The sequence below is a fragment of the Ranitomeya variabilis genome, chromosome 3, assembly GCF_051348905.1.
Source record: "Ranitomeya variabilis isolate aRanVar5 chromosome 3, aRanVar5.hap1, whole genome shotgun sequence".
Lineage (NCBI taxonomy): Eukaryota > Metazoa > Chordata > Amphibia > Anura > Dendrobatidae > Ranitomeya > Ranitomeya variabilis.
This window is the reverse complement of record NC_135234.1, coordinates 228954134-228968782: the sequence shown is the minus strand read 5'-3', so window position 1 is coordinate 228968782 and position 14649 is coordinate 228954134. Positions and strand designations below refer to the sequence as shown.

Here is a 14649-nt window from a genome sequence, read left to right as displayed (position 1 = left end):
ATAGGGACACATACGGCAGCAGCCGCTCAGTATTGGGGTATCAGGTGCAGTAATAGGGACACATACGGTAGCGGCTCAGTATTGGGGTATCAGGTGCAGTAATAGGGACACATACGGCAGCAGCGGCTCAGTATTGGGGTATCAAGTGCAGTAATAAGGACACATACGGCAGCAGCCGCTCAGTATTGGGGTATCAGGTGCAGTAATAGGGACACATATGGCAGCAGCCGCTCAGTATTAGGGTATCAGGTGCAGTAATAGGGACACATATGGCAGAAGCAGCTCAGCATTGGGGTATCAGGTGCAGTAATAGGGACACATACAGCAGCGGCTCAGTATTGGGGTATCAGGTGCAGTAATAGGGACACATACAGCAGAAGCAGCTCAGTATTGGGGTATCAGGTGCAGTAATAGGGACACATACGGCAGCAGCGGCTCAGTATTGGGGTATCAGGGGCAGTAATAGGGACACATATGGCAGCAGCGGCTCTATATTGGGGTATCAGCAGGATGAGGAGTTTGTGCAGGTTGGGAATAGATGGTGATGGGGCTGGAATGTGAGAAGTGAAACGTGTCTTTGTTGTATTCTCTGCAGGTGAGTCGTTGCTGGAAGAACTGGTCATGTCGGTCTGGGCCAGATGGAAAAGACGGGAAAAGTGACGACTCCATCAGAGAACATCAGTGGTAAGACATTATCTGTAACTGTGCAGTGATCTCTTATATGTTCTGTAGGACTGGTATCTACCTCTGACCATACGGCAGTAATATCCATGTTGGTCTTTATATAGAGATTATCTTGAGTAATAGTGCGGTCATCTGCTGAGGTTCTCCTCCACTATTAGGGTGCGTCATCGAGTTGTAATCAAGGCTACCTGGTTAGGGGCCCACTCAGACGCTTCGCCCCCCTGAGCCAAAACCCTAGCTACGCCTCTGAGCAGAGTGTATCTTCATTTTGTTTCTATTTAAGTTTTTGTCTATATATAGAGTATAATAGAATAAAGGAAAAAAGTCGTATCTCTGTTTCTTATCTAAAATGCTCTATTTTTCCATTACTCCCACAACCCCTTCTCAATACTCATGTTTCTCCCCAGTAAAATAACAACACAATATTCTCCTCTGGTGCCGGCGCCGTCCCAATGGTGTCAGCACTGGCTCTCCCAGGGCTCGCGTGACATCAGGGGTGTAACTACTGCGGTTGCAGCAGTTGCCTCTATGACCAGGCCCAGCGGATGAGGGTCCCACCGATGCCAGCCAATACTTCAGCTGGATGTGTCCGTCGGGTCTGTTCTCAGCAATACATGCTGCCGACCAGTCAGAGGCCAGCAGCTAATGTTGTTGTGCATGTGACTGGATGCTCACCTGCATGCTGAAGTCAGCTGTCAGCTTCAGAAAAGAACACCGCTTGGAGGAGGAGCGGGGAGAACGTGAGTATAATAGTTTCTTCTTTTTTTTTAATCAGTGAGTACACAGTGCCAGTAGCCATACTACTACATGGATGACTGTGCATTATACTATATGAAGGACTATGGACTGTGCATTATATATAGGGGTGCATTATACTATATGGAGGATGCATTATATTATATGGAGGATTATGTGGTACATTTTACTATGTGGAGGACTATGGGCTGTCCATTATACAGCTCTGGCAAAAATTAAGAGACCACTGCAAAATGTTCAGATTGTCTGATTTTTCTTTTTATAGGTATATTTTTGAGTAAAATGTAATTTTTTTCCATTTATTCTATAAACTTCTGACAACATGTCTCCAAATTTTCAAGCAATAATTTTGTATTTTTTTTTCTGAAAAGGAGAAATGGTAAAAATAAAAAAACAGTGCTTTCAGACCTCAAATAATGCAAAGAAAACAAGTTCATAATCATTTAGAAACAACAATACTAATGTTTTAGCTCAGGAAGAGTTCAGAAATCAATATTTTGTGGAATAACCATGATTTTTAATGACAGCTTTCATGCGTCTTGGCATACTTTCCACCAGTCTTTCACACTGCAGTTTAAGCAGTTCTTCTTTGTTTGATGGCTTGTGACTATCCATCATCCTCTTGATTACATTCCAGAGGTTTTCAATGGGGTTCAGGCCTGGAGATTGGGCTGCTCATGACAGGGTTTTGATATGGTGGTCTCTTAATTTTTGCCAGAGCTGTATAACTATGATGTCAAGCTTTTCCGCATTAGTAGCTGAAATGCACGGCACTATAGACCTCTAAGTTGCACCACTAGGAGGCGTCAGAGAGCAGAAAGCAGAGGCTGGTACACAATGTATGTAAATGGCGAGTGAGCAAAGTGTCTGGCACAGTATCAGGTCATGTGGGAAAGACATTGTGCAGCATTCACAGAGGGATAAGTGCTCCTTTGTGTTACTCTATAGAGTATCTCGCCACAGTATCACTGCTTGATCTCCGCACTCTCCTCTCTGCTGTAAAGACGGATAGTTTTGTTGTCTTTTTGAAAGTATGAAACTTTCAGGGGTTTTATTGGACTCTCTTCTGTTCCTCCTGTTTCTACATTTGACTAACACCAGGAGCAGCTCTTGTAATGAAGGATCCAGACACACAGGAGCAGTACATGCGGCTGCCAAAACTAGAGTCAGGAGAGGGTCACAGGGAGAAGGATCCAAAAAAGATGCTGGGAATGTAGGCTACCCGAGGCTCATCTATTCCCCAACTACTGGAATACCAGACGTGAATCGGATGCAAAATGGCTCGTCACAGTCACCGACCTGGGGACCAAAGCTGAAAAACGCACTGTATCCCCTGAGCGAGAACTCGCTGAGTGCGTACGGAGTGCTCCTGCTGTCACTGGTGGTGTTTGCTGTGGGCATCGTTGGCAACCTGTCCATCATGTGCATCGTGTGGCACAGCCTGTCTATGAAGAGCGCCTGGGACTCCATTCTGGCCGGTGTCGCCCTCTGGGACTTTCTGCTTCTCTTCTTCTGTTTGCCCGTGGTTGTTTTCCAAGAGATCACACATCGCAGACTTCTGGGGGTCCTGTCCTGCCGCATCGTACCCTTTATGGAGGTAAGATTATTCTTCATTTATGTATTACGCAAACAGAAAAAATGCAAACAAATGAATGTGAAATTCTCAAGAGAAGGGAATATAATTTATTTTACTAGACATAATCAAGTGAAGTAATATTTGCATCACTATTTAATAGATATTCTTATCAATTTTTATATTAAATACAATGATCAGAATAATAACAAGGATAAGGCTGAGTGCCCACGTTGCATTTTTTATGCGTTTCTGTCGTGTATTTTGCCGCATCGGAAACACTTAAAAAACTAATTCCCCTGCAATCCTATGGGATTCCGCAGTTGCTGTGCCCATGCTGCAGATTTTACAGCTGCGGAATTGCATAGCGGTAAAATCTGCAGCATGTTATTTCTGCGGAATCGTGGCGATTCCGCCGCCATAAGATTGCATTGAAATGCTCACTTTACGCATGTGGCTATGCCCACCATGCGTAAAGTGAGCGCTTCATGTGCGGATGGTACCCGGGTCTCGAGGAGAGGAGACTCTCCTCCAGGCTCTGGGTACAATATTTCTGTTAAAAAAAAGAATTAAAATAAAAAATATTGATATACTTACCTTCTGATGACCCCGGAGTCCTCCTGCCTCTCAGCGGTGCATGCGGCGTCTTCCGTTCCCAGGGATGCATTGCACGAATCACCTGAGATGATGTCACGGTCATGCGACCGTGACGTCACAAAGGTCCTTCGCGCAAAGCATCTCTGGGAACGGAATGTACCGGGAGCCCCGCTGAGGAGATCGGGGGCCGTCGGAAGGTGAGAATAACCATATATTTTTTTTTTTTATTATTCTTAACATTCTATCTTTTACTATTGATGCTTCAAATCGCTTGTAAAGCACAAGCATTTTGCAAGCTAAAAACACTTGCAAAACGCTTATGTTTTGCGGGAAAACGCATGCAAATTCCGCATGCATTTTACCCGCGGCAGGGAGTTGCAGAAATGCTGCGGACATTTCCGCAGCATTTCTGCAACGTGGGCACATAGCCTAACACATCCAAATCTAGATTTGTACTGACTGAAAGATATTTGTGCCCACTGGTACTGCTTCTTCTCAGACCAGTTGTATTATTTGTGGTCTCCTTAGGAATTACTATCAAGTCATTTAAAGGGAATCTGTTACCAAGTTTTTGCCACCTAATCTGAGTTCAGCATTATGTAGGGGCAGATACCCTGATTCCAGTGATGTGTCATTTACTGGGCTGCTTCATATAAGTTTGATAAAATAACTATTAATTAAGACCAGTGGACTAGTAGACCTGCTACCATGTAGTCCTCCATATTCATATTCATGTATAACCCTGCCCCCACCACTAATTGGCAGCTTTCTGCCTATGCAGAGGGTACACTCAGTGTCAATCAGTGGTGTGGGCGGGGTTATACAGAGCGCAGCATTCAGAGAACTGCTAGATCTGCATCAGATAATACAATGATTTTATCAAAACTGCAGCAAACAGTCCAGTAAGTGATACAGCGCTGGAATCAGGGTCTCTGCCCCCACATCATGCTGCTTTGAGATGGGGAACTGGGTAACACATTACATTTAAAGGACTGTTTGGTAAAAACAAGGCCTTGTCAGTGATAAGTTTTTGAGCTATGTGTGTTCTTGCCAGAATTAGATAAATAAAGCTTTACCATTGAATAATATGCATTTGCAAATACAATAGAGAAGTACGCCCAGAGGATTAACTCAAAGCTCCTAGGCCCCTATGTAGACTGGACACAAGGCTCCCCAACCCCCACCTTACTATGTGCCATTTAGACAGCATTTGGGGCTGCTCAGACCCATGGCCTGGCTCCGACTGCTACCCCTGCACCCCTAATAGTTATTAAGGCTGTTCCCATTCAAAAATCCCTGTCCCACAGGCTCAGCTACATTTACAGCTTTAGTTCCCCTCCCTGGGTCCTGTGAAGTGTCTCCACCACCGCCATGGTCTATGTTATTTGGTAGCAGCTGTGATATCATGTCGAGAGAGTTACAGTAGGTCACTAAGCTCAATGTAGAACCATTCAGTGTAGTGACTGGCCACAGCGCTGTCGTTGTTATGTCACCGCTGCAGCCGAACAACAGAGGCCGGGTACAGAAGCTGGAGACGCGATGCTGGGCCAGGGAGACGAAATGCAGCTCAGTTTGTGTTTTTTACAGGTAAATGAAATGGGGCGATCATTTTAGGTTCTTCACAAACATAATCAGTGTTTCCATCTTCACACAAATATAGGTTATACTTGTAGAAAATGCTACCAAGGCCACCTTAAAGGGAACCTGTCAGTAGGGTTTTTATGTATTGACCAATACCACCACCAATGTCCTGACCCACCATATATTGTCCCCCAGGAGTAAATCAAACATGTTCTTGGGCCCATACAAGGAAGGAGGGCAGGACATCATATACAACTTTCTGGAATGAAGCACCGGCGCTGAGGAAGGTGGTGATATTGGTTCATACACAAAAAACTGGTGACTGCCACACAACATGCAGGCATTGCCTGACAAACAGTGGCAACCCCCACGTCTTGTGGCTGGCTAACAGCTGGGACACATGGGGCCGCGGGGCTTCTGTGTTATCAGCTCTGCATAGAAGTATTACCTGGAGTTGTAATGCTGCCCTTGATGATAATGAACCTGCTGTAAACGCTTCATGAAAAAAACAGGAAGTGTGAGTCTACAATAGCCCCAGTGGCCAACTTGTGAATTGTCAGATTACTAATTTTAGTTACTAATTACATTTCTATAGCAGCAATTTTGAATCTACTAATGTCTAATCTTATGTCAGTATCGGCATAATTGAATCAAGGCTCGAAAATGTATTTATTTTATTTTTTCTGGTATAGGTTTCTTCCCTTGGAGTTACAACATTCTCCCTATGTGCTCTGGGCATAGATCGCTTTCAGTCAATAACTTCATCCCAGCTCCCTCCACGGCCAGTGGAGCAATGCCAATCCATCCTGGGAAAGGTGGCGGTTATCTGGATTGGTTCCTTAACTCTTGCGCTCCCTGAAATCCTACTGTGGCAGCTGAACCAGGAGCGTTCGCCAGTGTCAGGGTTAATCAGTGATTCCTGTGTGATGCATCCCTCTCCGGATCAGCTACCGATTCTGCACTCCCTAGTGCTGACATACAAGCATGCCCGCATGTGGTGGTTCCTTGGATGCTACTTCTGTCTACCTCTCCTTTTTACAATGACATCACTACTGGTGACTTTGCGAATTGTTGGAAACACAAAGAATATGAAAAATAGCCAGTGTCAGCGTCAGCTGAGCTGGATTGTGGCAGGGTTAGCTATTGTATATGGAGTGTGCATCCTTCCTGAAAACATCACCAATATCTTGGTGGCCTACACCAATCTGGACCTCCCTGAGAACCTCTTGACACTTATCACTCAGTTTTTCTTATTCCTGAAGTCTGCAGTGACACCCGTCCTCCTCTTATGCGTCTCTAAACCACTAGGACAGGCTTTCCTGGACTGTTGCTGCTGTTGCTGCGATGATGAGGAGGCTAAACCAGGAGCAGAACATAATGCTGAGGAGAACAGTGCAAAAATGGAGCCTCTCAATCCTCCGTGCAGTGCAAACGACTCGGCACAACAGCTGGGCACCCCCTGCTAATAGGGCATGAATGCAAACCTTGTAGAAACTGGTAGTGACCCCATCCTCATCACCTAACAAGAGGACAAGGCAAACAGAAGACAACTGGAATAACACAGTCAGGGGATGTCTGAGGTGGACAGGATGGAGAAAAGAGTGATGTGCAATGTTACTGCTGGACAGACTGGACTAAACAACACAAGACAACCCAGTTGACTAGAAAAAACCCCATTAAAAGGATATCCTGGTCTAAACAAGTCTTCATCTATCCACTGATATTGTTAGATTGGTGTCAGTTCCACCACTGTCTCCTCCGTGCTTTCCTGGCTGCAAAAATGAAGTCAGGAAGGGCCTGGTAGCACCATAGGTCATGGGGCTCCATTTAAAGAGGACCTGTCATCAGGTAAAAAGAGCCCAGTTTTTACTCTTAATTTATTCCCTCTGTTCCGATGAGAATTCCATTTTTTTAATCCACCATACTGTCCCAGAGATAGGGCCCTTTTCATTTAGTGCTAATTTTTAGGGTTATTACACAATGTCATGGCTTACGGGGTAATAATGCAGAGCAGCCAAAGACCCGTTAAGGAGAATCTAGTGACCACGTCCCACTTCAAAAGACCACAAAAATTAGCACTAAATAAAAAGTCCGTATCTCTGGGACCATATGGCAAATTTAAAAAAAGAATATTCAGGGGAGCAGCAGTAATAAAGAGCACAAACGGGTCACTTCTGACCTGGTGACAGGTCCCCATAGCACTGAAGAAAGGAAGGGAGAGCAACGCAGCGACATAGGCTTGAATTGAGCAGCATTGTGCATGCACCCAGTCTGGGCATACGTGTGTGTGGGGTACACAAGTTCTGGCATATGGTGGAGGTCCGGTGGTTAGACCCTCACCAGTCTAACAAATGTCACCAATGAATAACCCTTTAAGCTGAATTTTTACAGAAACATCCATGCCTTAAAGGAAACCTGGCAGTAGATTCATGCTGCCCAAACCAGAGATGGCATGAACCAGAGCTTGGCTACCAGGTTCTGGAAGGGGCAGCATGAATCTAATGACAGGTTCCAGGTAAAATCTGCATTATACCTCTGAATGAGTACATAGATTTCTGCAATCCCCTTTTAGATAAATATGAGATAGGCAGAAAGTTCTGCAATAAATTTGCTGCATGTGACTCTATCCTTATAGGAAACTATTTTCACCATTGTACATTTAGCTCTGCCCTGTTGGCCAAAGTTTTTAAATAGCTCTATGGTAAGTGGTAAAACTCTATTCCATTGTATTATACATGTAGATCTTCATAAGAAAAGTGTCCTCCCTGTGTACGGTGGCCAGGCTGCTCCGCGGGATAGTACTGAGATGGCGATAAAGACTAAAGTGTTTAGTAAGAGATATAATATGCAAATTGCCTCTTCTGAGAAAAACAGGACTTAACTCTATAGTGCCACCTGTTGAGCGATCCTACAAGTAACAATCAACCCTTTAACGAGTTGTACAATATGACTTAGGATAAAAGCCAAATCAGTATCTCAATTCGCAGACACGGTGTTTCGGGCTGTTGGCCCTCGTCAGTGCGAAGCATGAGAACTGATTTGGCTAGGTGAGAGGCTCTGGACTGGGGTCTAAGGGGTAACGTTTCTCCTTATGGAGAGTGACATACCAGCTGGCTTGTCAAGGTAAGGAGGCTTATTCGCCGTGCAATGCTCCTCTGGGAAATATAATATGCAAATTGCCTCTTCTGAGAAAAAGAGGACTTAACTCTATAGCGCCACCTGTTGGAAGTAGCGATCCTAGAAAATGTGCATAATTCAGCTCAAGCCAAATCTGGGTATTTTCTACGAGTATTTGTTGTAGAAACTCTAAAAGAAGGCGTCTCCCCAAAAATGAATACAAAACTATAAGAAACGAAGGTTCCCGGGACGCCTGCCTTCATCCCAGGAACAGCTACTAGTTCGGCGGGATCCAGCACACTGACAATATAAAGGCAAGCTCCGCATTTGAGAAGGTCACCAGATGAGATCGATGAGTCTATGACCTGGGAACATTGTAGCCATGGTCCATTTTCAATTATCTGACTGAATGCTGTGACTTATTTTCTTTAAGGTCCGAAATGTTTTCATTATATGTTGCCCCCTAAAAAGCCCCCAAATAATGCCTAACCTATCAAGTCCCTAAAATGTGCATTCCATATAGGAAAGAAAATTGGATTAGCAAACTGAATTTCAATAAAAAAAAATCTTCTTTATTTCATTCTTTTAAAAAAATTATTCCAGACAGATGATAAAGTCATGTAGCATTCTTACGCGTTTCCCTTCGTAGCCCTTAGATATTCTACGACTAAGAAACGCGTAAGAATGCTACATGATTTTATCATCTATCTGGACTAATTTTTTTTTTTTTAAAGAATGAAATGAAGAATTTTTTTATTGAAATTCAGTTTGCTGATCCAATTTTCTTTCCTAACTTATCCAATGGTCAAACGGAATCTGGATCCTGACTGCAGTATCAGAGGCTAGCTACCATATGATACACGTGAGGCACCATTCCCTGTTTTTGGTTTGCTTTTTCTTTTTTGTACATTCCATACAGTCATCATGAATGGTCTGCATCACTGACGTTGTGCTCTGTACTCACTTAAAGGGGCTGTCCAATATTTGGACAAGCCACTCTTAAATGCGGTAGTCCCCCGAGTTAAAACAACCTTATACTCGCCTGCTACTTCCTACTTTACTCACATTTCCCTTGGACTGTGACAAGCGGTGAAGATGGATGTGCTGCAGCCCATCAGTGGCCACTGATGGGCTGCAGCTCTCGCATGACATAATAATGTTGTGTGAGCGTTTGGAGGCGTAGTGCTGACATCGCTGGAACAGCACCGGTGCAGGACGTGACTATAAGTCTATTTTACTCTGGGGCCTACAGCATTGAAGGAGGGGTTTACCATGTTCTGAACAAACCCAACAAAGGGGACCCACCAGCTGTTTATCTCCCATGATATACCAAGGCTGGATACTCTTTACTAAGAACTCTGCATTGTGTTGGCATCTGCTATTCCTCCTGGAATATATGTGAATATATCGATAACTGGATGTTATCATGCCCCTTGTCAAAGGAGCGCGTCCCAACAGAAAGACGCTGATTGGACAGTTTCACATTGCATTGGGACACATAGTTTTATCAAGAAAAATATACTAGAGGGCCCTATTTAATCCCCTCCGTTGTTCTGTACACAAAGCAGTGGGAGGGGAGTGAATTAAGGCAAATGCACAAGGCCATATTTAGGATCGGTGACATACAGACGCCATATAGAGGTAGTGCACTTCAGGCAGACATATATATATACTGTATAATGCATGTGCATATGGACCTGGGTGTCGGGTGGATGTGCAATGCAGGAGAGTTTTACTTCAATATGTTGTGCAATGTATCATGTACATGGCCGTGCTCCTAAACATTGCTTTCAGATGTGGTTGTTTTTCCAGACACAGCAAAATCCACAAATGGTGAAATCCTCAGTCATCATTCCAAACGATTTATTGCTGCCGAATTTACAGTCCTCAGTGAACCAACAATTTGCGGAAATGTTTTCATTGCATGTGGAGGAGTTTTGGAAAACTATCAAAATTAAAAGGCTTATTTCCATCTTGAAAAATTGGTATTGTCAGATTGCGCTTGTAAATACACAGTTTTGAAATGAACTATTTATTCAATTTTTCAGCCGTTCTTGATATATGGTATATAGTTTACAAGCTAAGCAGCTGAGGGGGATGGTGTCCTTGGCAATGAGCTGGAAACAAAAGAGAAGGGTTAATACCTCAAGAATGGCTGCAAATTTTAATAAGCGGTAAATAGCAAAAATGCTTGTCTAATGACAAAAGATAAGGAAAGGGAAAAAGGACACCTGTCAAGACAAGTGAAGGCACAAGCGTAGTTATATGCTAACTTATAAGTATTGTTCATACTATTTGTTATATTAGTTACCTGTTTCTGAACTGATTTTCATCAGTTTGTAGTCTGTGATTTTCAAGGATCCACAGACGTGTATGATTTTCATCCATTACATCGATAGAAAAACGGGCATGTCTCTGTGAATTATTTTGCAGATACACGGCCTGGAAAAAAAACCTGGACGTGGATTTTAAAATGGAATCTGCATCCAAAATTGTACAACTCATCTGCCACGTCTGAACGTCACCAGATTGACCCCACTCATTTAGCTGTAAGATTTCCGGTTAAAAAAAAAAATCCATGAACGATTCTGAATAGAACAAATTTTACTAACGATAGTGTTATATCTGTGGCTGTTTCCTCATTTTGATTTATGTTGTTTTCATAATGTGTAATTATATTTATTTAAGTCCGTCCGACCACTCTACGACCAGAGTTTCTTCTCCCGAGTTCTTGCCTCCTTTCTGAAAAGGCTAAGCTGTGGACCCCAAAAATAAATGAAGAATGAACTTGTATTGTATCTGCCATGTATGTGGGAACAGTTTTGTCCTAATCCTTTCTTCACATCTAATAAAACAAATAATTGATTAGTAACTGAAAGGTTTCCATTTCCTCTCACAGACCCAAGTGTCTTCCTGATATAATGGAGTATGTCTACTAGTGATGCGCGAGTGTACTCGTTGCTCGGGTGACTGTTCGGAGATTTAGTTTTCATCACCTCAGCAGCATGATTTACAGCTATTAGTTATGCTGAGTACATGTGGGGGTTGCCTGGTTGCTAGGGAATCCCCACATGTAACAGTCGCAAATCATCCAGCTTCTGCGAGGAAAACTAAATCTCTGAGCAGTCATAAATACTCGGAGGTCACCCGAGCAACGAGTACACTCGCTCATCACTAATGTCTGCCCTTCAGATTACGCCGATTCCCAGCATGAAGTTTTCTCTTTCCAGCCTTTCTCTCTGCTCACGGATCGTTTGTCTACTTCAGATCGCAGTCCGATTTCCTTGTATTAGCGTTAGATAAAAGGTTATTCTGGAGAATGAAGTCGTCCTGCTGGTCAGAGGCGGCCTCATCTTTTCTTCTTCATTGTGGCTGAGAAAGGTCTCTTTGTTTTCTCCGGCTGTGTGGGAGTGGGGAACAGCTACTGTGGTGAGGAGAGAAAAGCATGGGGACGCTGACGTCTCTATGGAAACCAAACTCGTAACGGCTACAAACAACCATTTACATGTCCTGACTGAGCAGAAAAGAACCAAAACTAATCCAGGACAGTACTAGGACACAGTTGGGGATTCTTTAGGAAAGCAGTTTGGATATGCGTATTGGCCAAAGATGCCCACTTAGGGCCCAAGTGAAGAGGAAAAATGTGCCGCCCATAAAAGCCAATGGGATTGCACCTCTCAAAATTTAGAGGTCAATTAGTAAACAAAAGCTGCAACCTAATTGGTTGTTAAGGCACACTTTGACTATGTAATAATCTTGATAAATCTCTCAAATTTATCCTATATTAACCCCTTCATGACCATGCGATTTTCTATTGTTGCATTTGCGTTTTTTGCTCCCCTGCTTCCCAGAGCCACAACTCTTATTTTTCTGTCAATATGGCTGTGTGGGGGCTTTTTTTTGCAGGACGAGTTGTACTCTTGGACGACAGTATTGATTTTACCATGTAATGTACTGGAAAATGGAAAAAAAATCCAGCCCTGCTATGTGTAGCAGAAATCGTAACCTCCTATGAACGCCGGCCAGGGGCCAGCATTCATAGATCTGCGATGACAAGCATGGGGGTCTTCTGCAGACATCCGGCTTTCATGACAACCCATCGGCGCCCGTGATCATATCACAGGGGAGCCCAGGACGTGTCTTATGATGCGCATCTGGATATCGCGAGTTAAATGCCACTGTCAGAGATCGAAAGTGGCATTTAACATGTTAACAGCCGTGGAAGGATAGCGATTTCACCCGCGGCTGTTAGAGGCATATGTCAGCTGATCAGATCAGTTATGTGCCAAAAAAGATGAGCTGGAGCCTGCATCAATGGCAAGGACATGACCTATGACATACCTATAGATCATAGGTTGTGAAGGGGTTAAAGGGAATCTCTTGCCACCTAATCTGAGACTCTAATTCCAGTGACGTGTCACTTACTGGAGTTTTGATGAAATCACTGTTTTCTCAGCAGGAGATTATCACCAGAGGACTAGTAAACCTGTTGCCAGGTAGTCCTCCATCTTCATGAGCTCTGTATAACCCCACCCCAACTCTGATTGGCATCTTTCTGTGTGTACTCTGTGCATAGGCAAAAAACTGCCAATCAGTGGAGTAGACGGGATTATATAGAGCTCACAGTCAGAGAATTGATTTATCTGCTTCTGAAGAAACAGTAATTTTATAAAGACTGAACCAGGCAGCCCAGTGACTGATACATCACTGGAACCAGGGTCTCTGACCCTACATCATACTGCTCTCAGATGGAGCAGCAAAAACCTGGAGACAGATTCCCTTTAAAATATCTTTTCAGAGTTAGATGTATGTAAAAACCACCCCCTATATTCCTACGAATCAAACTTGATATCTACATTCCCTAATATATACCATTTTTGACCCGGACTTAATTTTTGGCCTCACTGCTGGGAAAAGATCTTCAGCGTTTGATGAAATGCAGAAGCCCATGAGACTACTCTGTACAATGTAATGCTGTTCCTGGTGCTCGCTGTGCAGAGGGAAATGTAAAGAAGTCAATATAGTGGGACACAAAGATTGGACTCCCACCATCAGTATGAGATGACATATTTCAGGGTGGTGCCACCATTTGGTATAGTAAGACTGTTGTGCTGTTTAACCAGTTTGAGCCCAGGTAATTTTCCACCGTTCCTGAACCAATGCAATTTTTTATTTCACCTGCAGATTATAGAGCTGTAAACATGTTTTCTCATTCCGATTCTCAATATTTTTCCATATCGTTTTCATATGATATGTATGGCCTTAATTTGTGTATTCTTTTTCATGCGCTTTTTTTACGCTATTGGACGATATTAGTGGGATAATAAAGGAAATATGGGCCTTTCACATTTTTTGCGACCATGGAAATACATTTTAAAATGTGTTAGTTACAGGGCCCATTCAGCCTTGTTCCTGCATGGCAGAGCTGAGAGGGTTTACTAAGACCCAGCAGCTCCTACACCCAGTGATCCCATGATCGCTGGCCCTGGAGGAGGAAGAACTGCCAGTGCCTCCTATTGCTTTTTCAATGCTCTGTATACAGTGATTGGGATGACAGACATCGTCCCTCCCTTCTCCATGTGGAGTCAGGCTGTGTCTGACAGCCGACTTACTGCTCCTGCTAGACAATGCCATGACATTTTAGAACATCACTGCAAATTATAATTTGCACACCTTGGACTTTAGTTTATAGTAGGTCTGGATTTTTTTTGTTTAAATTGAGTATGTCCTCTAATTGGTGCTGCACCATTAAGTCTGGAATAGTTTTTCTTCATCTTCTGTGACACTTCATTCCAAGTATAATAAATATGTAAATTTTCCCTTCAAACCCAAGTGGGCGTGTACAACACAACTTTGTTTGCCTTTTCTCTTCAATGATGTTGACCAATCAAAATACAGCGATGTAGTAGAAGGGAAAAAGTAAACGCAAATATAGAGGGTTGGCAGTACCAATAGGGGGAGGTGCTCAGTTTAAATGAAAAAATTAACTGACAGGTTACAATATTTTTTCAGCTAATATATTTTTAGTGGCTTTATTATTGTATTGTTTTTAAAATACATGTATAGGGAAATAATGTATGAAAAAATATTTGCAACATTTCAACCATACTCATTCACAGCAATTGCAGTGTTTTCTAGAAGAAGGCTTAGACTACAACTTTGGCTGAATTCAGACTTCCATGTATCACACTCGATGTTTGGACCGTGATGCACAAACTGGCTGCGGATCATCTGACCTATGCCTACGAGGCTGTCAAGTTTGGGTTGTGAGAATAGCAGTTAGCTCGCTATCGCCCATAAACAGGAGCGCTCATTTGACCAAGCACTCCAGTGTTATCTAT

At 43.3% G+C, this 14649-nt stretch overlaps 1 protein-coding gene across 1 annotated transcript; it reads left to right on the top strand.

The window, feature by feature from the left end:
- The first annotated feature begins 2327 nt into the window (after nt 1-2327).
- GPR37L1 (G protein-coupled receptor 37 like 1) lies at nt 2328-8391 on the top strand. The gene is made up of 2 exons (XM_077295211.1): nt 2328-3037; nt 5884-8391. Exons 1-2 carry the CDS (start codon nt 2474-2476, stop codon nt 6655-6657), a joined length of 1338 nt encoding a protein of 445 aa, XP_077151326.1. The 5' UTR covers nt 2328-2473; the 3' UTR covers nt 6658-8391.
- Nucleotides 8392-14649: the final 6258 nt, after the last annotated feature.